The sequence below is a fragment of the Schistocerca nitens genome, chromosome 3, assembly GCF_023898315.1.
Source record: "Schistocerca nitens isolate TAMUIC-IGC-003100 chromosome 3, iqSchNite1.1, whole genome shotgun sequence".
In the NCBI taxonomy this organism is placed as follows: Eukaryota; Metazoa; Arthropoda; class Insecta; order Orthoptera; family Acrididae; genus Schistocerca; species Schistocerca nitens.
Window position 1 is genome coordinate 734,033,342 of NC_064616.1, and position 25,636 is coordinate 734,058,977.

The 25,636-nt window shown below is 38.2% G+C and overlaps 1 protein-coding gene across 1 annotated transcript in view; it reads right to left on the reverse strand.

Annotated features, from left to right (window-relative positions):
- LOC126248708 (oxysterol-binding protein-related protein 8) overlaps positions 1 to 24,346 on the reverse strand; it is a 211,432-nt gene extending 187,086 nt beyond the window's left edge. The window contains exons 1-4 of the mRNA XM_049950002.1: positions 24,163 to 24,346; positions 23,741 to 23,856; positions 12,087 to 12,228; positions 11,939 to 12,001 (exon numbers count right to left, since the gene is read on the reverse strand). Of these exons, the coding sequence (XP_049805959.1) occupies positions 11,939 to 12,001; positions 12,087 to 12,228; positions 23,741 to 23,773 (238 nt within the window). The 5' untranslated portion in view covers positions 23,774 to 23,856; positions 24,163 to 24,346. The remainder of the gene's footprint in view (positions 1 to 11,938; positions 12,002 to 12,086; positions 12,229 to 23,740; positions 23,857 to 24,162) is intronic.
- Positions 24,347 to 25,636: the final 1,290 nt, after the last annotated feature.

A 25,636-nucleotide genomic window follows, 5' to 3' on the forward strand; every position in this document is an offset into this window, starting at 1 on the left:
ACGGAAAATGATATACTTGTAGAGAAACTTTTCAATTATGTTTTATACGTGGGCAAATGCCTATCAGGTTTTCATAGAAGCTATTTATAAAGATTATTTTCTTTTTTCATTGTAGTTTGTAGCGCTCGAGTTCAGTATTAGCAATTTTTTCTAATTTTTTGAATAAATCATGCATTATCTCAAAAACTAGAGCCAAACTGCATAAATGGTTGCTATATTCGTCCTCAGCACCACTAACCCACCCTAAAGCCACTCAAATATCCTTGGCAAGAAAATGAGTGTTGACCAGTGTTATGCAGCATTAGAATGTAAATTGAAAGAAAGTAAAGATAAGTGTGAAAAACTTGGGGCACAGGTAATGAATAACGTCACTGGTTTGGAAACCCATCTTAACCAATTCAGTAACAGTGTGAATGAGCAACTGTGTGAGCATGACTGTCGAATAACAAAAGTAGAACAGTGTGTTACTAACAGTAGTGGTAGCATTATTTCTAGAGGAATAATAGAATCCACTGAGATTGCGTATATCACACATCATCAGTTTCTCAAGTTTGATCCAAATAAAAGTGTACATCCACATGAATTTTGGAATGACTTGAGGATATCTTGCCTAAAGTGCGGAGTGATAAGCAGAAGATCGGGTTTATTACTTCTAACTTATTGGGGGAGGCAAGAATCTGGGGGAAACTTGGCCTCAGATAAATATAATAAGTTACAGGAATTTAAGCAAGCTTTCTTTGAAGAGCACTGGGGAAAGCGTAAACACATGGATGTGCTAAATCAGTTTTGGTCTGGGGAAAAATACAAGCCCAAGAAAGAAGGGATAAAAAGATTCGTACAGAGGTGGGTAATACTCTAACCTATCTTAGTACTAAGGTAGAAACTGAACAGATAGTTATGGGTGTACAAAATAAGCTACCTTGGTATTGGAAGAATAAGATTATATCTGCACCTAGAGATAATGTAGATAAATTCGTGCAATATCTCGAACGTGTAGAAACTGTACTAAAAGAGGAGGACAGCGCGAGGAGAGAGTATCGACATCCTGTTAGCAGAATGAAAATCGAGCCGAGGTAAACCTAAACAGAATGCGTGTACAGAGAGGACGCGGATACAGAGGTCGATCACGAGGGAAAGGCTGGACATATGATAATCGGGTCAGTGACCGAGGTCAGTATGGCGACTGTAGACAGCTGTCAGGAGATGACGCAACCAGCTGGCGGAGGACATCAGTTAGTGGTGACGTACCTCGATAGGAAAACTGCTAAGAGTTTACGAGAAAGCTGGTGCTTGTAGACAACAACATTACCAGTTGAACCCGCTGGCGAAACCATTTGTAAGAACGGCACCAGTACAACCACCTAGTATTAATGTAGTCAGTAAGAGAGAAGGGGAGAATAACTAGGAGCAGCAAGAGGCAAGGTAATTAAGCAATGTAGAGTTAAGGGAGCACAGTAGTAGTAACACCTGTAATAACAACACATTTGTAGGGGAGATCAGTACCAATAATAAGGTTCTGAATCGGGAGGTGGAGGTAAATCTGCACGGCGAAACAGAGGAGGAACTGTCTGACAGTTGTGGAATCAATAATGGAGAAGCGGTCGAAGGGGTGCTTGATAGGTTATTTGAAGTAATTGAGAGTAGTGAAGAGGAGGAAATACATAATGCTGACGACACCTGGTATAGGGTCACAGAAACAGATGTAAATACAGAAAGGGAAACACTAGAAAGATTTTCCAATTTAGCGATAGTGGACAGACTGGTAGGAGCTGCCACTAGTAGTAATAATATTAAGCATGAGGAAGACCCAGTAAACATAAATATGATATCCACACAGAACATAGGTTTTGACAGAAGGGAAACGGTGCAGGTTTTACTAGACGAGGTAGAACCTGCAAATAAAAGAGTATGTAGGACAGCCTATAATAGAGGTAAGTGTTTTTGATGAAAATGTAAAGTGATACAGGATTAGAGGTGTGTGCTGTGTCCCAAAATTTTGTTAATGAACTCCCAGCAAATAAGCAGGTAGTAATGATGCCAGTAAGTGGCCTAAATAAAATTGTAGCAATGGGAAAAACCAAAAAGGTGGTGAAGCAAGAAATATTTCTACCCATAGTAGTAAAGAGGGTAGCAATTAAGCAGAATTTCTTAGTAATTAGTGGACTAAGTGTTGATATGCTGGTGGGTGCCGATTTTCTTAGTAAACATGAAGGATGGGTAAATTTCGGGACCAATGACGTAATTATAAGAATTAATGGTAACCTTATCACTATACCATTCATAGGTAAGAGACCAAGTGAGGATGAAGAACTAAATGACTTGCCAATCTGTATTTGCAGGACAACAAAACTAATGGAAGGCTATAATGAGTATGGTGGAAATGAAGAAGTGGATCCGTCTGAACTGGATAGTGTCAGAGCTAGGATCAATGATAAATTGCTAGAATTAAGTGACCAAGATGAGGGACAAAGAAATGATCTAAGACAAATTTTGACTAAGTATATAGGAGTATTTTCTGATCAGCCAGGTCTATTTAAAGATTACGAGTGTTTTTTGACAGTGAAAAAGGGTGCCCATTTTTTCAAAAAACCGTTTGCAGTTCCTGAAGTGCACAAGGAAGCAGTACGTGGCCTGATTCAGAATATGCTAGAGTGGGGGATCATTGAAAGAGCAATAAGTGTTTATAACGACCCGCCGGTTATAGTACCAAAGGAGGATGGCTCGATCAGATTAGTATTAGATGCTAGAGCCTTGAATAAGATAGTATTACCTGATAGTGACAGACCTGAAAATATAGAAGAACTGTTACAGAAGTTTAAAGGGGCAAAATTCTTCACATCCATGGATGTAACCTGTGGTTACTGGAATCTTCCTTTAGCCAAGGAATCAAGAAAGTATATGGCATTTCTATTTGAAGGTAGATGTTATCAATATAAGGTGGTGCTGTTTGGCCTAAATATAAGTGTATGTGCATTTGGTAGATGGTTTTTCCAAGTACGTTAGATTTTACCCTTTCAAGGAAGCTAATGCTAAGGTAATAGGAAGCAAATTGGAAAAGGATAACTTTGTAAATATAGGAGTGCCTAAAGCTATCTTATTTGACAATGGGCCACAATTTATTTCTAAGAGCTTTGAGGAGTGCCTAAAACAATGTGGGGTAGAGCATATTAAGATCTCAGCATATTTTCCTCAAGGTAATACCTGTGAGAGGACCATGAAGGAACTAAACCGATTATGTAGGACTTACTGCCACAAGAAACATTCTGCATGGGCCAACTACATAGAGTATTTTGAGGTGGTCATTAACCATCTTAAACATGAAGCCAACGGATTTGCACCTGTAGAACTAATGTGTGGAATTAGGGCAAATAACATTTTGTTTGATCTTGTAGAATTCCCTGGTCTTACTGATTTAGCTATGGAAGAAAAGAAGAAACTAGCACGTGCTACTATAATGAAGAAGGCACTGGAAAGAAAGAGGAGACACAATGCTAGAGCTAATCCTACTAGCTTCCAAATAGGTGATCTAGTTTTAATAAAGACCAAGGACAAATCAAAAAAACTTACCTCCTCAGAAACCAAAAAGTTTACTGATGAGTACGTGGGCCCATTTAGGATAATAGAGAAACCTCACCCTGATGCTTACCGATTAGAATTTGTAAAGTCTCATAAACTGCTAGGCTTAAGAAATATTATTGACCTAAAGAGATATGTACAAAAACGAGATGTAGCCAGGAATAACTAAAAACCTCAGAGGGCTTTGCACTCTTTGCAAGGCTAAGTGTTTGACGAACAGTAGGACTCGAGTTAATGACAATGCTACTTAATTTTCATTTCGTGTTATCATTCTTCCTCTTCATCATTCAGAACTTTTGACTGTCGTCTATCCTTCTTCACTATAGTAATATTAAGTAAGAGAGCTAAGTGCTGTGGAAACATCAGAAGGTTGTTATTGTAAGAAGAAATGAAAAATATTTACAGAACAGCAAGGCTGGCTGTAAGACAACGGTAATACTGTCCAGTTAGAGATTAATTATTTAAGTCAATTTAGACATGGACGTGCTGGGTACCCTCAGAAGGTTACAGCTCAAAGTTTATTACATTTTATTTGTTTAACAAGAGAGTTTTGAGTTGCTTATTTTACTGACGTCAATGAGCTGAGGGCAGTGGTTGGTTCTTGCTAGATTTTGGCGCGAGCCGTGCCCTGAAAGTCAGTTCTGATTGGCCGTAATTCTATACAGCCAATAAGAAGTGAGATGGTTTGCCACCTAAAGCATGAGATAGAGAGGCTTGTAGTGGCAGAGAGAAGAAAGAAGTGGTGGACTAGCTTTCGAAGGAGCTGGTCATGCTGAATGTGTCCGAATGCATTATGTGTAAAATTGAAGTGATTGTGACTTCCGCGTTTCAGTACAGTGATAAAGGTAGCTGGTGTTTACCATTAACTATTGTGAAATTTTAAGAGTCGAGAGATATTTTGTTCTGGAGAAAATTTCGTGTGTAAACCTTGAACTAAAAGCGTGGTGGTACTAAGTAAATTTTCTTTACTGAGTATTTATGGCAAGCAAAAACTTTAAATAAAGACAACCACTGAATGCCGAGTGCAAAAGTAAATAGAAGTTTATCGACTGTGTTACTCTCGTAAATGATTTCAGAATTGGATAGGAAAAGTTCTGGCTGTTTGAGTGTGATGAGGACTGTGAACAGGAACTTTAATGATTTGAACACATGTGGGCTGATGATCTTGCTTAATAGCAATACAAAAGAAATCCTAATGCAAGTTTAAGAGGACCTTTGAACTTAGAAATTTGAACAGCAACCCATTTCTGATTTATTCTTTAGTGTTCACAAGACTATTTTCAGCTTTTTTTGTACTTATAGTGGCCTCCGACGAGTAGTTATGAAATCTCAGTTTCTTCAACACCGCTTTTTCTGAGATCTCTTAAGTAGCTGCAGTCAGGAGTTACGTGTGCAGATCTGCAGCAGTATTGAGGTAGGTGGACAATTTATGTTGCGGAACCGCCGTTGATGTCAGAAAGAGTGCGTTACGTCACAGACTCTAACCTGGGACTTTCACCCTTTGTGGGCAACTGCTCTACTAACTGAACTATCCAAGCAAGACTCATGACCTGCGTTCACAGCTTCAATTCAGCAAGTTTCTCATCGTCTACCTTCAAACTTCACAGAAATTCTGTAACCCTGCGGGACTTGCACTCCACTAAGAAAAGATATTGTGGAAGCATGGCTTAGCCATGGTCTTGGGTATTGTTTCCAGAATGTATACACTCTGCAGTGGGGTGTGTGCCGATTTGAAACTTCCTGACAGAGTACTCTGCTGTAGAGCGAAAATTCATTCAGCCAGTAATTAAGTCATCTCCTCAATAGCCTTTCTTCCAGGAGTGCTAGTCACACAAAGTTGCAGCAGAACTTCTGTGAAGTTTGAAAGGCAGGAGATGTGAGACTGGCTGTCAGGGCAAGTTGTGGTTTGTGGCCACTTGGACTACCATTCTTTGTATATGATCAATTTCCTCAGTTAGTCCAACCTGATATAACACTATTCCATTATGGGTTGAACGAGTGTTCGCGAGAAATTTATTTCACATAAAAATGACAGCTTCTTTGTATTTTATCAATAAATAAAGATTTATTTGCTTTACAAACAGTTAAGCCAATGTGATTGTCCCACTTCCTAATCCTACACATTAGAACTGCCACATATTAGTATGTTATAACTAACTCCAGTTGTGGTTCAGTAAATTTCATACCACAATAACCTGGGACACATTTTAAAAATACTTCTGAATGTCTAGATAACCTCCGCCCAGGATCACGTGCTGCATTCTGCCCATTAATACATTTTTAGTCCACGCAAAACCTGCTCATATATCAGATATAAGCGTATTTTGGTTGTAATGCATTGCCATGGTACTTAAACATTTTGAAAGGTTTAAACAACTGGATTCCCCAAGTTATCTCTATCCATGGAACTAAGGAATCATGTGGGAAGGGCATAGGTATTGTTTTTGAAGGTATGTGTTTTTGGAATTCATGTTGGTTGCTACAGAGATGATTTCGTTACAAGTAGCAGCAGACAGTTGCACAGAAAATTATGTGAAATCACAGGTAAATTTTCTGATCACACTATTGTGGCAGCGGAAGTCTTCAATTTGCCAGCTATACAGCACTAGTACTTTCATTAAAACTGGTGTCAGGGAGAGCAATTTGTGAGAGATTTTTCTGAACATTTCTTCTGAAAAATACCTTGGGTCATTAGTTGGATAACGGATGTTGAGGGAAATGTCTTGGGCCTCCTAGCTATTAACAGACCCACACATTTCAAATCAATTAACAAACAACAGGAAATCTCAGTGACTGTATAGCTATTATAACATCAATAACTACAGGTGCAAATATTCAAATGCATGTGAATTCCTAAGGGACCCAACTGCTAAGGTCATCGGTCCCTAGACTTACTTGACTTGACTTAATTTCTTTGGCCCCTATGGGGGCATAGGGCATCCAGGAGAACTCGCCATCCGTCTCTGTCTTTGGCCATTTGCCTCAATTCTGCCCAGGTCTTGCACATTCCAAAAACCGATACGGGTTTTCCTTTTCAGGCCAAAGGTCATATCCTTAAGAACCATCCGGCTGCTTCTCCTTTTAGTTTCTGTGATATGTGTTTTTTGGTGGTGCGGGTTATCAGCCCACAGCCCCCGAGTGTCCTGGTGGGGATGCCACCTCATGGCCTGGACACCTGCCAAGGTTTTATTTCAGGGCCTTACCCCTTAGATAGCTTGTCTTCACCACGACTACAGAACGCTATCCATCCCTTCGCAGTAAGGCCTATGTGCATCAACGTTGTTCTGGTTTCCAAGGATCTTCCGCGGTCCACATTAGGGGACTGTGTCTGCTGCCACACAATCACAAGGAGGAAAAGGAAATGAAGGGAATGTATAGGATGGGACAGAACAGAATAGGATAGGACAGGACACTACACGGGACGTTGTGAGACACACTTTGTCTGGATCCTCTATGGAGACCTGTCTGGCTTGGGAGGCCCTGCCGGTAGTTACACCATCGCCGGCATAGCCCTCCACTTCATTGGATCACACAAACCCCCTCGCCCACACAGACAGTGTTTCGTTAAGGTGGTGTCTCCTAGACTTACACACTACTTAAACTAACATATGCTAAGAACGACACACACATCCATGCCCGAGGGAGGACTCGAACCTCCGGCGGCAGGGGCCGCGTGGTTCGTGACATGGCGCCTCAAACCGCGCGGCTAACTACAAGTGTTACAAGAAATGTCAGATAACATATGGACATATTTATGCTTAGTAAGACCAACAGGAAACAATGTATCTGAACATTTGGCACTAAATATTCAATTACAGGTTCAAGTGGATACACGTTGGAGTAGTTATGCAGAGATGGAGAGGCTTGCACACAATAGGTTTCAGAGTGAAGACAACAAAGATGTGGATATAAATGGATAAAATTGAAAATACTTTTAAAGTATGCCTTAAACTTGTATATGCAAAGCAAAGTCTTAAGGTATGAAGGAAATCCCACTGTAGTTCAATAGCTGTATCAAAAAATTGCTACTGAAGCAAAGATAGCTTCATCACAGATTTCTGCAAAGCCTAAGCCTTGTTGACAAACAACAGATGAACAAAGCCAAAATGAACATAATGAGACCAAAGATGGAACCAGTCTATGAATTCAAAGGTAAAATTTTGTCAACCAATCTCACCAAAAATTCGAAGTAGTCAGTAAGAGGACTAAAATAATGTATTCAGTTACTCAGCAACCACACTGGCACCAAAAGAGACAATGCAGAAAGGAGACCAAAATACTGAATTTGGCCTTCTGAAATTGTTTCACTACCGAAGGCTGTAATATTCGTCCAAAAATCACTCAACAATGTAAGACATCTCAAGCCCATCAGATACCTATCAGATTCTACTCAACTTGTACAAAAGACCAAGCTCCTTTTCTGTACTGGGAAATGAAAAAGTTTCCATCAGAGGTTACTGCTGCACCATATACACTCCTGGAAATGGAAAAAAGAACACATTGACACCGGTGTGTCAGACCCACCATACTTGCTCCGGACACTGCGAGAGGGCTGTACAAGCAATGATCACATGCACGGCACAGCGGACACACCAGGAACCGCGGTGTTGGCCGTCGAATGGCGCTAGCTGCGCAGCATTTGTGCACCGTCACCGTCAGTGTCAGCCAGTTTGCCGTGGCATACGGAGCTCCATCGCAGTCTTTAACACTGGTAGCATGCCGCGACAGCATGGACGTGAACCGTATGTGCAGTTGACGGACTTTGAGCGAGGGCGTATAGTGGGCATGCGGGAGGCCGGGTGGACGTACCGCCGAATTGCTCAACACGTGGGGCGTGAGGTCTCCACAGTACATCGATGTTGTCGCCAGTGGTCGGCGGAAGGTGCACGTGCCCGTCGACCTGGGACCGGACCGCAGCGACGCACGGATGCACGCCAAGACCGTAGGATCCTACGCAGTGCCGTAGGGGACCGCACCGCCACTTCCCAGCAAATTAGGGACACTGTTGCTCCTGGGGTATCGGCGAGGACCATTCGCAACCGTCTCCATGAAGCTGGGCTACGGTCCCGCACACCGTTAGGCCGTCTTCCGCTCACGCCCCAACATCGTGCAGCCCGCCTCCAGTGGTGTCGCGACAGGCGTGAATGGAGGGACGAATGGAGACGTGTCGTCTTCAGCGATGAGAGTCGCTTCTGCCTTGGTGCCAATGATGGTCGTATGTGTGTTTGGCGCCGTGCAGGTGAGCGCCACAATCAGGACTGCATACGACCGAGGCACACAGGGCCAACACCCGGCATCATGGTGTGGGGAGCGATCTCCTACACTGGCCGTACACCACTGGTGATCGTCGAGGGGACACTGAATAGTGCACGGTACATCCAAACCGTCATCGAACCCATCGTTCTACCATTCCTAGACCGGCAAGGGAACTTGCTGTTCCAACAGGACAATGCACGTCCGCATGTATCCCGTGCCACCCAACGTGCTCTAGAAGGTGTAAGTCAACTACCCTGGCCAGCAAGATCTCCGGATCTGTCCCCCATTGAGCATGTTTGGGACTGGATGAAGCGTCGTCTCACGCGGTCTGCACGTCCAGCACGAACGCTGGTCCAACTGAGGCGCCAGGTGGAAATGGCATGGCAAGCCGTTCCACAGGACTACATCCAGCATCTCTACGATCGTCTCCATGGGAGAATAGCAGCCTGCATTGCTGTGAAAGGTGGATATACACTGTACTAGTGCCGACATTGTGCATGCTCTGTTGCCTGTGTCTATGTGCCTGTGGTTCTGTCAGTGTGATCATGTGATGTATCTGACCCCAGGAATGTGTCAATAAAATTTCCCCTTCCTGGGACAATGAATTCACGGTGTTCTTATTTCAATTTCCAGGAGTGTATGTAAAGTAGTGGGACCCTGATGTGGTGCAATTTTTTTCAGCACACACAAACATTTACCCAATAAGTGGATCATGACTAGCTACACATTTAAGAGTACAGAAAATAATCTTGGGAGAACAAAAAATAAAATAAGCACTTTGTTTAATCATAAGTTTGAATAGTTTGCCAATACAAATGACTGCTGTACGTAAGGTGAAGAATCTAAATTGCAAGCAGAAAAGCTACAACATGTGGAGAAAGAGTTGTTGGTGAAGGATATATCTATTTTCTAAGCAATTTTATTACTTTTGTATGGAGACTGGTGAAATGAGGATAAACTGAGTCCATGTCCAATAGTATGTAAGACATACTTTCTCCGAGGTTGAATGCATTAATGGAACATTTGATAGCATATTTTGCATGATGTCCACAACAATCTGTCAGGGTACAGACATATGGTTGTAGGATCTGAACATAAGGTGAGGTAGTGTCTTTTTTTCTATGTTTGTACCGATCTACAAATACAGCAGAGTTATGGAACAGTATTCCAAAACAATTATTTCAGAAATCTTACGGGCGTGTACCGAAATCCTACATGAAGACTGCAAGCACAAGCCTTTAATAGTAATTCCATACAATCCACACTTCAGAAATGAAGTGTAACATCTACTAATGATTGCACAGAACTGCACAGTTCTCTTTTCTTAATGTGGCTCAGCTAAAAACCTCCATCACTTAATCGCACTTTGAATTAGGCTAAGAAATATGTATCATCAAGAATGCATTAAGTTACATGCAAACCCACTCTCACCCCCCCCCCTTTTCAAAACACAATTCTTTACATATAAGTAATCTATGACAGTGGGCTTATTTTACAGCACAGCATCAGACTCTTCATATTTTTGTCCTACAACATCAAGCCCTTTAAGCACCCCCCCCCCCCCCCCCACACACACACACATTGATGTGTGCATTCGAAATCCAAACATATAGCTGTTAATAATGAACTTCATTCCTTAAAGCAGAACAGGTGTCTACTTCCCTAAACCCTCGGGCTTTCAGCCATGTCAAGCGGTCAAAATACCACAAGCTTTGACCTAGCAATCACTGGCCATTGTCAAGTGGAATGGGTCTTCTTGCAAGAACAAGTTCACAATATTTACCATTAGCATTATAGTTAATGTCATAGCATTATCTGCTTCCTTATGTAACTACAAAAAGGACAAAGGATGTGTAATCTAGTCTCAACTTTTCTGTATGTAAAACACTAGCCAACTTACCTATAATTAAATGTCTTGTGGAAACATAGGAATAAGAAATGGAAATGGTGAGTAGCATTCTCCATAATTCTATAGTACGTGAAGTTCACAGCAGCTTAAGAACATCTTGTGGCAAAGTTGCAGTCTCAAGGGAATACATATATTATAAAAGAACTACCTCACCTAGAAAGAATCTTAAGATGAAGGACAAGTAAGACAGGCCTGGAACTGACTTTCAACAAATAGTTTTAAGTCCTAGTCTCACAAAGACCCATACATGCAACTCCAAACAAATAATGTCCCAAAGGTTCCAGAATCGAATGCCGATTGCCATGACCAAATGAGGATTAAAAAAAAAACCACCACCATCAAGATAGCGGCCGACGCAAAGCAGGGAACACGCAATTTCCAACAAGAAATTAAACTCATTCCTCATTAACCAGGCTTGAAAGTTAGTTGAAAATCTGGGCTCTGGGACTATAACTCCATTAGCACTGTAAATAATAATGTACACTGTAAAATAAAGTTTCACTCTAACGGTATGTAGACAATTATTTTACACAAATAATTACTGACACCAATACAGAGCAGTAGCATATGCAGTGGTATATAAACTATCTCTGAATAATGACAGTAAAAAAGCTGTAGCTTTATGAAGGATTGCCTTTCGATTACTTAAATTTTCATTAACAACCATTTCAAGAATATAATGGATGCAGGTAAATCTCTTTATTAATAAACATCATCCAATAAACATTACTGGCAGTTCTTAGAAAGGTACATCGTTGAAGTTTATGACAGCTGCTTCTCCCTGCTAATGTACATCTTGATTTGTTCCCTAACTCAGAAGGCTCTCCTTCATAATGAGGTCTACACAACACAGTAGGTGAGAGTGAATGAATGAAAGAATGAATGAGTACAATCTGATTAAAGGTAAGGTCGAAGTCTGTGGAAAGAAAATAATTCCATTAACATGCAGTAACATGGCTGTAAGGAAATGGAAATTGAGACAACTTCGTGATGCAACAGGTATTTGGTGTATGTAAACCAGATGAAAAATGAAATTTGTATGAAAATAACAAAAAAGACATAAGAAGAAGAAGAGGAAGAACAAGAAGAAAACAAGAGCTGTAATATAGGATGATAACAGAAAATTTTAACGCATTAGAATTCTCCATGAAATATTATTTTGTAGTATCTGCAATGAAGGAAATAGTATAAACTCACTGATCGACGCTCCCACTGATGCACGTCCTGAAGAATTTGGTGGAGTCATTACTCTCCCCTGATCTGGTGAAATATCAAAATAGTACATTACCACACAGAAAATTTGCAGTACAAAAACTATGTACACAGTGAAATAGAATGAACTTACCAATTGATGCTCCTACTGATGCACGGCCTGAAGAATTTGGTGGTGTCATTACTCTCCCCTGATCTGGAAGGTGGCCAGGAGATGACAGATCATAACTTTGACGTGAGCCTCCAGATGGAACAGGTATTGGAGAACTCATTCCCTGTTGAAGAAAGTTCAGAATTTAGATTATCAAAGCAAGAACAAATGTACATGGGAAGGTTCAAATTGTGAGGAACAGTATCTATAATTAAATACATAATATATACACATGATTTGTCTAAATTGACTAAATTAACCAATGTAGTCATCCTGCTTCAGCAGGAGGTAGATTGTACGTACGAGAATAACATGCAGAAAGTATTTGTTCATTTCATTTTTCTTGCTCTCTATTTAGTCACTGAATGCTAAAGAGTATGATAACCCCTGATATTCCATCTGCAATGACAGCATATTAATGATCTCAAATACTGAAGAATAAGTATAGAATGTTTCACTCTATGTGTACCTCACATATTGTGCCCAGTGATAGAACAAATTAGGTTAGTTAGTTTTGTGTTCCATGGATCATTTGCACAATGAATCACTGATGTAGAATGAGTTATTTTATATCTGTATTACATAGTGTCTCATCACAACCAAGGATGTGTGCATTTGGGTGTGCTTCTACTATACAAAGAATAAGAGCTCGAAAGCTAGTACAAATATTGTTTTCTGTCATGTGTTTCTATGAGCCCCAGATCACTCATCTATAGGTGAGTGCTTACTTTCCCTTTACTTTGTGTATTATTACACTCTGGGATTTTCATTGTTTTTATACAGAGCTGAAGGAGTAATTCCTATTCATCAGTTTTACATATTACATAAATAGAAATTCTTCTACAGAACAGGAGGAGTTGTCAAGACTAAACTTTTTTTCTATTTTGTTTTCAAACTTAACTTTGCTGTCGGAAAATTTATATCATTACGTAAATGATCAAAAATTTTGGTGGTAGCATTATGCACCCTTTCTGTGCTAAAGTCAACCTTAATACAGAATAATGAATGTCATTTTTTCTTCTGGTACTGTAATGACGTCTGTCATTGCTTCTTTTGAATTGTAGTGTGTTATTTACAACAAACTTCAACAGACATTACATATGCTGTGAATCAATAGTCAAAATGCCCAATTCCTTAAATGGATGTCTAAAAAATGATCATGGGCAGGCACCAAAAATTATTCTTACAGTATGTTTTGAGCAAGGAAAACTTACTTTCTTAAAGATGGGTTGCGCCACAACATTATTCATTATTGAATGAAAATATGCAAAAATATGTTAACTTACTGATTTGTTTATTCTGCAGAATTGCAATGACTCGAAGTGCCAATGTGGCTGAACTGAGTTGTTTTAGGAGCTCAAAGCTGAATTTTCCCACTTTAAATTATCACCAATATGGATATCAAAACAACTGAAGTTTACACCCTAGTTATTGTTTCCACACCATGTGTTACACTTATAATTAGTATATTACCTCTAGACTGCAGAAACGAAAATGTAATTTTCTCATTAATTGAAAATGAAACCTTTTCAGAAATAAATTCAAAATACTTTGAAGAACATTATTTACCATCTCTGTGATTTACTAAGGATAATACTGTTGCTCAGGTAGAATACTATTCTAATATAAATCTTTCTGGATAATACATTAGTACTGAAATATGTTTGTAGTTATTGACATCTCTCATACCACCTTTATAGAGGTATGTAACAATGGCATATTTCTCTATGTCTGGAAATATGTGCTGTATAAGTCATAAACTACATATTTCAGAAAAGATAGCAGTTAATATATGGGAACAACACTTTAGCACTCTCTAGGGAAACACCATCAAACCCATATGAGCTTTTATTTTTGAGAAAATATATAATTTTCTTAGCTTCAGAAGGAGAATTGGTTGACACATCCATATGATTGAATTTTCTGAGTTGCTTTTGCAACTCACTGCTTCTTTGTGAACTGCTCGTCACTCTGTTTTCTACTACATTTAAAAATGTTTATTGAACATAACAGCTACATGTGACATTTATAGCCCTTCCATTTAAATCAATAGTATCGTTCTCTTGTTCTATGACCACTGCTGCCTCAATTCACTACATTCTGTGTAGACTTAGGTCTATTTTGGAATTACTGATTTCTGACAATACACATGTTACTTGATTTTTAATAATTTCTCTTAGTAATGTTGAGTAATTTTTGTAATGTACAACTACTACAGGATCTTTATTTGTTCTTGATAACAGATACATTTCCCTTTCCTTTTAACAAGATACTTTAATCCTGCTAGTGATCTACAATTTTTTACTTGTCTTTTAAATGTCCTATCTGTTTAATTTATGAGAAAAGCCATTTACAAATAATATTACAAATTTATCATTGAAGAGATTAAATTTTATGTCCCCATTTGGTTCATTACAAATTTTGTCCCAGGCCATCTCGTGTAAACTATTCTTAAAATCTTTGTCCAGGAGACATTAACTATTCTAACTGATAACCACTGAGAGAATTATATTTTAGACACTACATTGTTTATCTTGCTTTGAGCGTCATCAAAGAAAACATTATCAGAGTTCCACTGTCTGTATCCACCTGCACTGGAAAGTTAATTACTGAGATCAAACTTTAGCAGCCAAATAATGCTTCCAAGTCATTTTTCCTATCACAATCCTTTCAATAAGCTACAGTGAAATCACTGCAGACTATTAACCACTTGTCTGAAAGATGTTGTAGTAAAGAATCCCTATGCATGAACAGCTCAAAATTTCTGAGTGGGGATCTAGACACAGTTACAATTGGGTCATTCCATGCCAAACTGAGCCTGAGGCTTATTTTTTGGAAAAATTCCCAATTTAACAATGTTATAGTTTTTCGAATCTACAAAAGTTGAATCTTACTGTCCTGAAAAAATTATAAAAATTACATAATTATCTGAGGAAATATAGTTAAACAAAGTTGGCGATTCTACAGATGAGGATGGAAAACAAAAGGTTTGCTTTTTGTGTTGGCAGCTGTTTAAATTTGGGTTGCAGCGATTGTTGATGTTTTAATTGTTAAATTTCAAGAGCAGAATCTTATCTTTCTGACAAACTTCAGTTCTTAAAGAAAGGTAAGTTATTAAGTATGCAACTAATTCACAAAAGTTACGATGTATTTAGTGTCCCACCCGTGACAAAAAACATGAAAAAGTTTACCTTCTAACTCAGCAATTATAGTAATTCTATATATATTTAGGTTGGAAGTAAGAAAAACAAATAAAAACATCCAATGAACCATAAGGCACCTTCTAAGTTGTAAATGATCATTTATAAATGTTAAAAGAAATTGTGTCCCACCCGTGACAGTTTTTTGGATGTTACTCAAATCTAAACCATTTAACACTTCTTGTTATTGTTAAGTTAAATTGGTTGATATAACAAGTGCTTTGATGGTTTACACTAAATAAAAACTTACTGTTTATTCAGAAAATGGGGAACATCAGCAGAGCGTATGAGAAAACTTCGAGAAAAACTGAAGAAAGATACCAGCAAGTACAATGTTCATAAAGAAAAAGAAAAAGAACGGGATAAGAGAAGAAGGGAAAATATGAAGATGAAGGTATCCTCCAGTGGAAAATCTTTATTGGAATATCAAAAGAAGGAAGCTGAAAGAAAAAGAAAGTACAGACTTAAACTAAACTCCGTATTAATTGAAGATCAGTCTGAGACCTGTATTTCCCAGTTAGGATCATATAAATGTCCTCAGTCCCTTGGCAAAGCTGTTTCTCAGGTAAAGAAGGTGCTTCCTTCAAGCCCCTCAAAAAAATCAGCAGTAATAAAAAAGCTTGTAAGTGAAAGCTTACCTAAAAAGGTAGTAAAGCAGATTTTCCCAGTAGTGAAGAAAACATCTCGTAAACTTACAGGTGATAATCTGCTCATAATACAAAAGTTTTTCACAAATAATGAAATCAGCAGGCAGACACCTGGTATAAAGGATGTAAAGTCTATTGTAGACCATGAAACTGGGAAAAGAGTTAGCTTGCAGAAACGTCACATGAATATGACAGTTAAGGAAGCATTTTTTTTCTTTTTAAGCAAGACAATCCAGATATTAATATCAAGATTTCAAAATTCTACGAGTTGTGGCCTAAAAATGTTGTTCTAACATCTCAAATGCCTCACAATGTATGTGTGTGCAGATATCATGCTAAGTTCAACTTCATCATTGAAGCCATTCACAAAGAAATAGCTAGTTTCCCTGCTACTCACACTCACCTTATGAATCTTGTTTGCTGTGAGGTAGAAAGTGAAATATGCATGACAAGTCAATGCAAGAAATGCATCATGAATTTACACACATTAATAGATGGAAAGTTTGATTTGTGTGACATAATATCTTGGAGAAAATGGACCGAACATGAGTGTCACCCGAAACAGACTACTACCAGTGGAACACTTTGTGAAGCTCTCTCTGAACTTCAGTCTCAACTAAAAACATTCAAGGAGCACTTCTTTGTCAAAAGGATGCAATCTGGAGCTTTCAAGACTGCGAAAGCATCAGTTAGTGATGATGAAGTGATATTGCAAATAGATTTTGCAGAAAACTATGTAGCACTGGCACAAGATGAGATACAAAGTGCCCATTGGAGTCATACACAATTACAGTGGTCACTATTTGTGTTTGGATGAAAACAGGGCTACAGTCATTTGCAATTGTGAGCGATGAACTGTGCCACGACAAGTACTCTGTTTATGCATGTTTGAAGAGTATAATAAGTAAGCTGATACAAGAGCTTCCCAATTTGACCTCGATACAAATTTTTTCTGATGGTTGCGCAGGTCAATTTAAGAACAAATTCACCATTTCTAACCTCTGCTACATGATGCAAGACTTTGGAGTGTCTGGAGAATGGTTTTTCTTTGCAACATCACATGGGAATGGTGCAGTGGATGGCATTGGAGCTGTAACAAAAAGGGCTGTTTGGAATAAAGCAAAGAAAAGTCATCATCAGCAATGCACAGGAATTTTTAGACTGTGCCAAATCATCTGTTTCTGGAATAAACTTTCTTCTTCTGACAAAAGATCACATTGATGAAAACAGAGACCTTCTGGATGGCCGCTGGAAAGCTGTTAAAAAAATAAAAGATATTCACAGCAAGCATTACATCAACGGTTACAATACCTATAATCTATTATGTGGTAGAACTTTCCTAAAATCAGATTTAGAGAAAGTGGAGGTTTTCCCACTTTCACCCAACATATATTCACTAATCTACACAGATTCTGAGATGAGTGATGAGGAATCATATCCTGATGTCCTGTTGACACCCAATTCCCAAGAAGTTACAGGTTCAGAACCAGCTGTGGAACAAATCACACCAGGAACATTTATTTTAGTTGAGTTCCAAACTGCAAGAAAGAAATCCACTACATACATATATGCTGCAATTGCACAGAGAAGTGTAGAAGACAATGGGGAAATACAGATTATGTGTATGCGATCTGTTGGGGACTCAGCAAAGGTATTTAAAGCTGACGAGCAGGATGTATCCTACATAGAGTTTAAACGATGTATCCTACATAGAGTTTAAACAAGTTCTTGCTATTCTCCTGAATCCAAATGTCAAACATGTTAGGGACACCTTATATTATGAGTTTCCTGGCAATTTAGACATTTTCGAAAGTGGGTGAGAGGTCAAGTGTATTTTTTCAAAGTGGTTCATTCTTCAAGTGAAATAATTAAGTACTCAGAACTGTAAACTAATACTATACCAAAATGTATATTATTTATAAGCAACAAAAATGTTCTACAAAGTTATTAAAACTTAAAGTGCCCTCTAAGTATATGTTACCTACTGATTCATAGCTAACTGACGTAATAAAATCACTTTAAATAAAAAAAAAGATTGTACTTCACATGAGTCCCACCCGTGACAATTCCTTGTCCCACCCGTGACAGTCTTTGATTGCAATTATTGCAAGTAAGTATTACTAATCTAATATTTATTGATATTATGTCATCTAGAGAATTGTTTTATTAATGTTAATTCAATATTTTCAAAAGAAAATAAGTGCATAAATCACAGAACTCTTCTAAAATGTTGGTGGTTATTCAATGCTACGTCTATTTGCTGTCCCACCCGTGACAAAGTTTTAAAGATGGATAACAGCTCAATTTGTAAACTTCTGACATTCAGATTTAAAGGGAAGGTAAAACAATTATTTGTAAGGCAACCAGTCAATTTTTACTTTATTTCTATTTATACTTTATGTTATATCAGCATCTGACTGTTGGAAAACGTAGTGCAACTGTCCCAACCGTGACAATGGAATCCCCCAATTATTAGTGAGTTACTCTTCAGTATTTGCTCAGAAGCACACATCTGTGTGTTAATATCTACTAATTCTTGTTGTTTTTATGTTTTTGAACTTGTGTTCTGTCTTTATTTTTTCAAGCAAGGACCATTTCACAATGAAATAGGATTTGTCATCATAATGCAACAAAAATAAAAAGCTCAAATATTCATACACAGAAAATATATACAGAAGCAAATGTAAAATTATAAAAGTTTTAAAAACTTTCCATATAACATTGTAAAATTGCTGCAACTACTAACATGTGGGAGCCGTGCCACCCAGTGTACATACATCTTTACTGTTTGGACAAGCTACCCAGTATGACAATGTTGTATATAAACATTTTTTTTTTTTTTTTTTTTTTACTTTTGACTTCAAGTACAGCTCACATGGCAAATCCCTGCTTGCAGTTACTGACTGTAATGAAAACATTTCTTTTAATTTTTTATGATGCTGTACTGGCTTTTTGTTTTCTTTGCTATCACAGGAAGTGTGACTGTAGGTAACAGATTTTACTTGAAGATTTAAAATAAGAATGTTATGGATGATGCAACAGTGTTGTACACTGCTAGTGCATTTATAATGTTACATGTGCTCTGAAGATGGTAGTTATGCTACCAAAACTGATCATCATTTATAATTTTTTTAATGTTAAATGTGGTACACACAACACATATATATTTTTTTTAATTTTAAAAAGTTTTATACAAAGTTTTTGAAATTTTTGTAATTTTACATTTGATTATCTGCTTACAATTGTTTTCTCCTATTCTGACAATGTCTGATATGTTCATTTACTGACACTTTTAAGAGGATAGGACAGGTAGTCGGCCATTGTCTTGCTGTAGGAACCATCCTGACCTTTGCCTTAAATAATTTAGGAAAACAACACAAGTTCTAAATCAAGATGGCTACACAGAGCAAACTTCATCCTTCCAAATATGATGCCAGTGTTCTTACAACTGCACTGCCTCATTCAACTGGTTCTTGTTGTAAAATAATCTTTTATGTAAACACAGTTTTGGTCTTCATCACTGCACACATATAGGACACCCATTGGTGACTTAGGAATCATGAACTTGCTGCTATGCCCCTAGCACTAACTACAGTCCATTTGGAAAATGGACTCCAGTCCACACACATGCCACTATCCACCCTTGCACATCTTCATGTCCTCCCCCCAGTCCACCAGAAAAACCAAGTCATTGTCCCCCATGATGAGTGAGATGTTGAACTCAGGAGAATGACATTACTATCATGCACTATAGATCTTGGCAGATGATTTTCTTCCAAAAGTAATACAGTACTGTAATGGGACAATGTCTGGTGCTATACCTATCTATTATTAACCACTTATCTGAGTCCTCTGATTATGCAGCATTTGTCAAGAACATTTTAGCTGCCTTTTTAAATAGATGTATTTCAGTAATACTTTTCATTGGGAGAGTTTATTACACAACTTTATTACGTGATAGAAAATGCTGTGTGTTTTGAGTTTTTTTGTTTTTTCTTGGTAAGTGTAAGGCCAAACTGGCTCTTGTTCCATGAAAATGTATACAACTAATAGTGAAATACTTAGTGAATGGGCTAGCCTGTCCATTCCCCCACCCCAAAAAAATTCCATCGAGCACATGTGGGATGCCTCGGGAAGATGTATTGTAGCACGCCCACATGCACCAATGACCATCCACCAGCTGTCAACCATGCTGATAACAGGTATGGACCACCCTACCACAAGAACTGCTTACCAACCTTGTGACCAGCATGGGAGTACATTGCAGACCATTCGTTGCTATCCATGGTGAGGACACATCTCATTAAGAACCATGTACCACCTTTTGTAATGTCTAGGGGACCATCATAAATCACTATGACTGCCATGTCGCTATTGTCTCTGAATAAAAGTGTCATTTCTGTTCATCTCATTGTGTATTCCTTTCAGTTGCCTTCTTTACACTATTGTATCAGGTATTTTTACGCGTAGTCCAATACTAATTAAGCTATGTTACTTGGCAGTGACAAATCAAGTGAAAGTTACTTTCGTCCTTAGATTTTGCACATCAGTGGATTTTGAATCTGGGGTCTCCCCAATTTCTTATGGTATTATACTCAGATTAAAATTACTTTATGATTGACGTTTCAGCGAATTGAGTGGTAGGGGTCAGCAGCCAGCCAACCTTAGTTTTTTCCTCAAGCACCATTTGCTTGCTGTGTTGCCTGTTTTGTAAGTATGTGCAGCGCCTTGTGAAGTGTGGCTACATGCACACCAACACTGCCCACCGAAACTGTAGCCTGTCAACCACAAAGTAATTTTAATCAGAGTACAGTTTTGATAATTTGTTTCTACAATGGTAGTTGGTTTCTGTCAGGAGTCTCAAGGTATGCCTAATATAAAAGACCCTATTGGTACTCCACACACAATCTGACATGAGAATTGTAACTTTCATTGTATAGCACATGCATGAGAAATCCAGGGCAACTCTGCAAGGTTCCACACTGTAGTGTAGCTCAAACAATCTACAGGTTTGATCATCACAGAACCTACAGGGCCTCTGGTTTAGACTCTGCACTCAGCTGCATATCAACATACCCCTCTCAGTCCTATGAATGATGGTGTGAATATACAGCTGTGCTGATTTGAAGTTAGCTGCCCTCACAACTTCTGTCTACCTCTGCAAAAGAACTGTAAATTGTCTCAGACCCCAGGCAACTGTTGTCACTGGTGCTGATGTAATGGCATGCATCTGATTGCAACCTTGTTCTCAGTAGCTTCTGGGATGAACTCTTCCATCTGGCAGATTTTTCATCTTATGAATCAGACCACTGGCAGACCAGTTTCATTCACCTGCCATGACGCTACTTCCCAAAAATGGTTCAAATGGCTTTGAGCATTATGGAACTTAACTTCTGAGGTCATCAGTCCCCTAGAACTTAGAACTACTTAAACCCTAACTAACCTAATGACATCACACACATCCATGCCCGAGGCAGGATTGGAACCTGCGACCATAGCGGTCACGCGGTTCCAGACTGTAGCGCCTAGAACCGCTCAGCCACCCCGGCCAGCACTACTTCCCAAAGAAGGGTATGAGGCACCAATCAGTTAAGCTGCAAACCAGTGACAGCCCCTTCTTCCTGCCTGCAATGAAGTCATTAGGATTTGTTGGAGGATGATTTGTGGTAGGAATTGGCCTGTTCAAGGAATAATCCCAGTATTATCCTTGAGTGATTTGGGGAGCCACATACTGATTCAAGATGGTGATTTGAATCTCACTACTCTTAATTATATGTCCAATGCTTAAACCATTGTGCAATTTCACATGTTAATAGAACCACAGTAAACTGGTAGAGTGGTGTGCTGATGTTGTGTTGCTGCATACAGCAACTGAATCTACCACTGGCAGAAGATAATTTAGTTACATTAACTATTTCACCGTTATGGACAAATAAGGATTTATTACTGAAGTCAAAACAATATTGGAAGCCGTCAGCAGTTTATATGCACTGCATCTTTTATTTTAAGGGTAGAGCTTACAGCATATGTCAAATAACCAGTAACAGCACTCTAAACTCCATTCAGCACAATAATATTCACAGGATCAACCAGCCATCATGGCACACAAAAAAGATCAAATAAAACAGAGGAGTCATATCATACTATGAAACTACTGGAATCTTAGAATATGCAACAGAAACACTGTATTCACTGGAGAATAAAGAAACTAGGAAAATCACTCAAAAGAATTACACTGCAAATTAAAAGCTGGCATTTAGCAAGAAGGGAGACAGTAACAACTTATGTAAGAGGACTGCCTTGTATACTATGTCCAAGTATCACATTTAAAACAAGATACTGTAAAATTCTTTATCAGACTAACGCAGCGTAGTGTAACATACAAATCCCTGAACAATTACTTGAAATCTGAAACTACCGCCAAGAGAACTAATCACGATAAACAAAATACTGCCAAATAAAATCTACAAATATTTTTAATGCAATCATTGCAGAACCAAATGTAGTTTTAAAATATGCTGAAAGCCACAATATTGTAGACTGGTTTTCAGCTGCAACTCTAAAGCCGTCCACAACTGTATGTAAATAACCTTTCTTCTGTTGCCAAACACATGTCATCTCCAATGGAAACATATCTAGCACAGCTTCATGGAATTGAAATAGTCTTTAGATTAATGTTTGCTTCACTTTGTTTTTTACTAATGTGAACTGTAATAATGAACATTATTTTTGATCATTTATCCTGCTGAGAGAGATCAGCATATAACACCACCACTCAAACCCATTCCAACTATTAAACTGAAATTTTCAAATTACAATTCTGATGTCACTTCTCAATAAGATGGTGTTCACAAATGTTCATTCAAACTTTGACAGGTTTTCATCATGTTTGGCTAGTAAAAATTCACCTAATGATGGTGTTACTTTAAATTCTATTCATAATATCATTGGGAGCTACTTGGTATTAGTTTTCTGTTTTTTTTTTTTTTTCATTTAGTTTTTAACAAAAAACCTTTAGCTATTTTAACTCACACTTTCACATCTGCTTTGGCTTTATTATAACAGTAGTTTGAAATTGCATTAATCATACATTATGTGAAATCACTCCAAAATATTACATGAACATCAGAAGTGTATTTTTGATGTTCTATTCCACAGATTTCCAAAACACTTTTAGAGAAATCTTTCACATAACACTTGAATAATGATACAGAACTGAAACATTAAACCAGGAAGGTGAGCATAACACCTGGAAACTATGCCACTGAAACCAGAATACGACTACAACAGGCCTCACACACACATATCAAATAATCTAATTTTTGCACAATTAGATACTGCCTCTTTGGAGAATATAAAAAAGAGTGGTATTAAATGGGGACAATATTTTTTAACCTTCACACACAATTGCTACTGACAAATGCATGGTCACGCCAGTAGAAGATTGGGCTTTTCATTCACATGCAAAATGTATAGGTATTTCTGGTATGGGATAACACTGTCTAGTGTCAGCATAAAAAAAAAATTGTAACAAAGCTGCATACTCAAATTGAGGAAGACATACGTTTATGTCGTACTAACAAGTTCTTTCTAGTCGTTATAGAATTTCTCAGTGAACCCACAACAAATATATTAATGCGACATTAAAATAACATGGAAAATTACATCCCTTATCCTTAAATGATATGCTATGTAACCATCTTTCTATCTCATACATTTTATGGTAAGTAACTTGCATTACAAAATAAAATGCATAACAAGCATTTGGACCAAATATAGAGTAACTTACCTTTCTGCTTTTGCGCTCTTCTGCCATATCCATTTACATTCGGCGATACAGAAAAGACGATTCAATTCCAATAGCGACAGTATGTTTACAAACATACCTCTCCCTCAACGCAACTTCTGCGAAAAAACATTCAAAATTTTTGCAACGGGATACTTGTGCCACATCACTCATAGTCCTGACTTCAGTACCACGACTTCAAAACGAATGACAGGTTGAGTTCGCAAACACAAGAGTTTACTACAGACACGCTCTGCTGCTAAGTACAAATTGGGAAACAAATCTAGTCATCTACAGGTAATACTACTTTTCCGAAATATCGGCCAGTCGCAGTGACTTGGCACTTCTCTCTCGCGTTCGCAAGCTTTCGTACCAAATACACAAACAAGAAAAACAACGATGCGAAAGTAGTGTTTAAGTGGTACCTATTATTTTGCGACCCAGTAAGATACAGTTCGCGTCACATAATAAGTTCTGCGACAGCCCTGCAGCATTGTCAATTCCCGACTCAATTCACAAGACAAGCTGATTTTCTATTCATCCCTACGAATATCCGTCAAATTCAATTAGTACACTACGATGAGCCGTCAGACGCATCCTGTTAACAAAAGTCGATCGCAAACACAACCAAAGTACTTATTGAGACGCCAAGTGTTGTCAAACAATAAAGACCGCTAAATGTGTTTATTGTTTTTTTTATTTTCAAAGCTCAGTAACATCTCGCAGCAAATATTACATTTTCTAATGCTTTGCACGCACGAGATTTACAGGGCTTGTACAGGAAAGCAGCCATAGTAATGTCTTCATAAAAAAACGAGCTGTGATGACAGATGTTCTTGGCCAAAAGAAAATGGCATGGTGTAACTAATGATGAATTATAGCATATTATAATGAGTTAATTAGTAGTTTAATGATAGTATGTAAATGAAAATGTTCGCTAGAGAGAAAAAGAGTATAAGCTATTCAGCTGCGAAAAGAAAATATCACAACGTGTATTAGCTTCTCAAGTGTGTGGCAATACCGCACCACAGATCATTTAGATTCGGGAAGAAGTGTGAAAAACGAGTCAGTGATGAATCTGAAGTCTGCAAAGACGAATTGTTAGCCCAAAACAGTGAAACTATTGCAATTATAACAATATTTCATTAAACGTCATCATACAGGACTGATAAATAGAATGCAATGTGCTATGCAGCGCCTATAGATGTAGACAGACAAGCAGCCACTCAGCGCCTTATGAAATATGTAAAGACAACAAATATCTTCACGCTGAACTAAATTAAGAAAAATTAGGGGAAACAGGTGGATAAAATTTCTATAAAAATTTTGCTACACATTAAAAATCATTAACGACTGAATTTATGAGACGAGTACCAGAGGCGGTAACCAGGGAGCATGCCAGGGAAATGCAGTCAAGACTAATAGCCACAAATTCCATGGCATACTTCCCTAATTTAACTCTCATCTTCGGCGAAATGTCTTGGCGTGTACTACATATCTAAAGGTCTCACACTGGATCTGTGGAACGGAGTGCATATATTTGTCTTATCTATACTTGGCTGAACTGAATGTTGCTTTAGAATTAGCCTCTGTCTTAACTCTGGAATGCTACACTTATTTTCATCGACGGTTCTGCTACTCTGGGGTATAGTTGTACCCCAAATAAAAACGGGCTTTTAAAAAGTTTACATTTTTTATTTCAAAATAATGTAATAAACACTGAAACCATACTTAAGAAGAAATGTCCAGAGAGAAAAAATTACACTACTTAAGACATGAAGCACACACTTTTCGTTGATGGTCCAAACAATTTTTTTTTATTTTTATTTTTTATAAACTGCACATTGAACTTGGAACTTTTCGTCTCGAGCCCGTGGGTAGAAAATACACTGCTCTGTT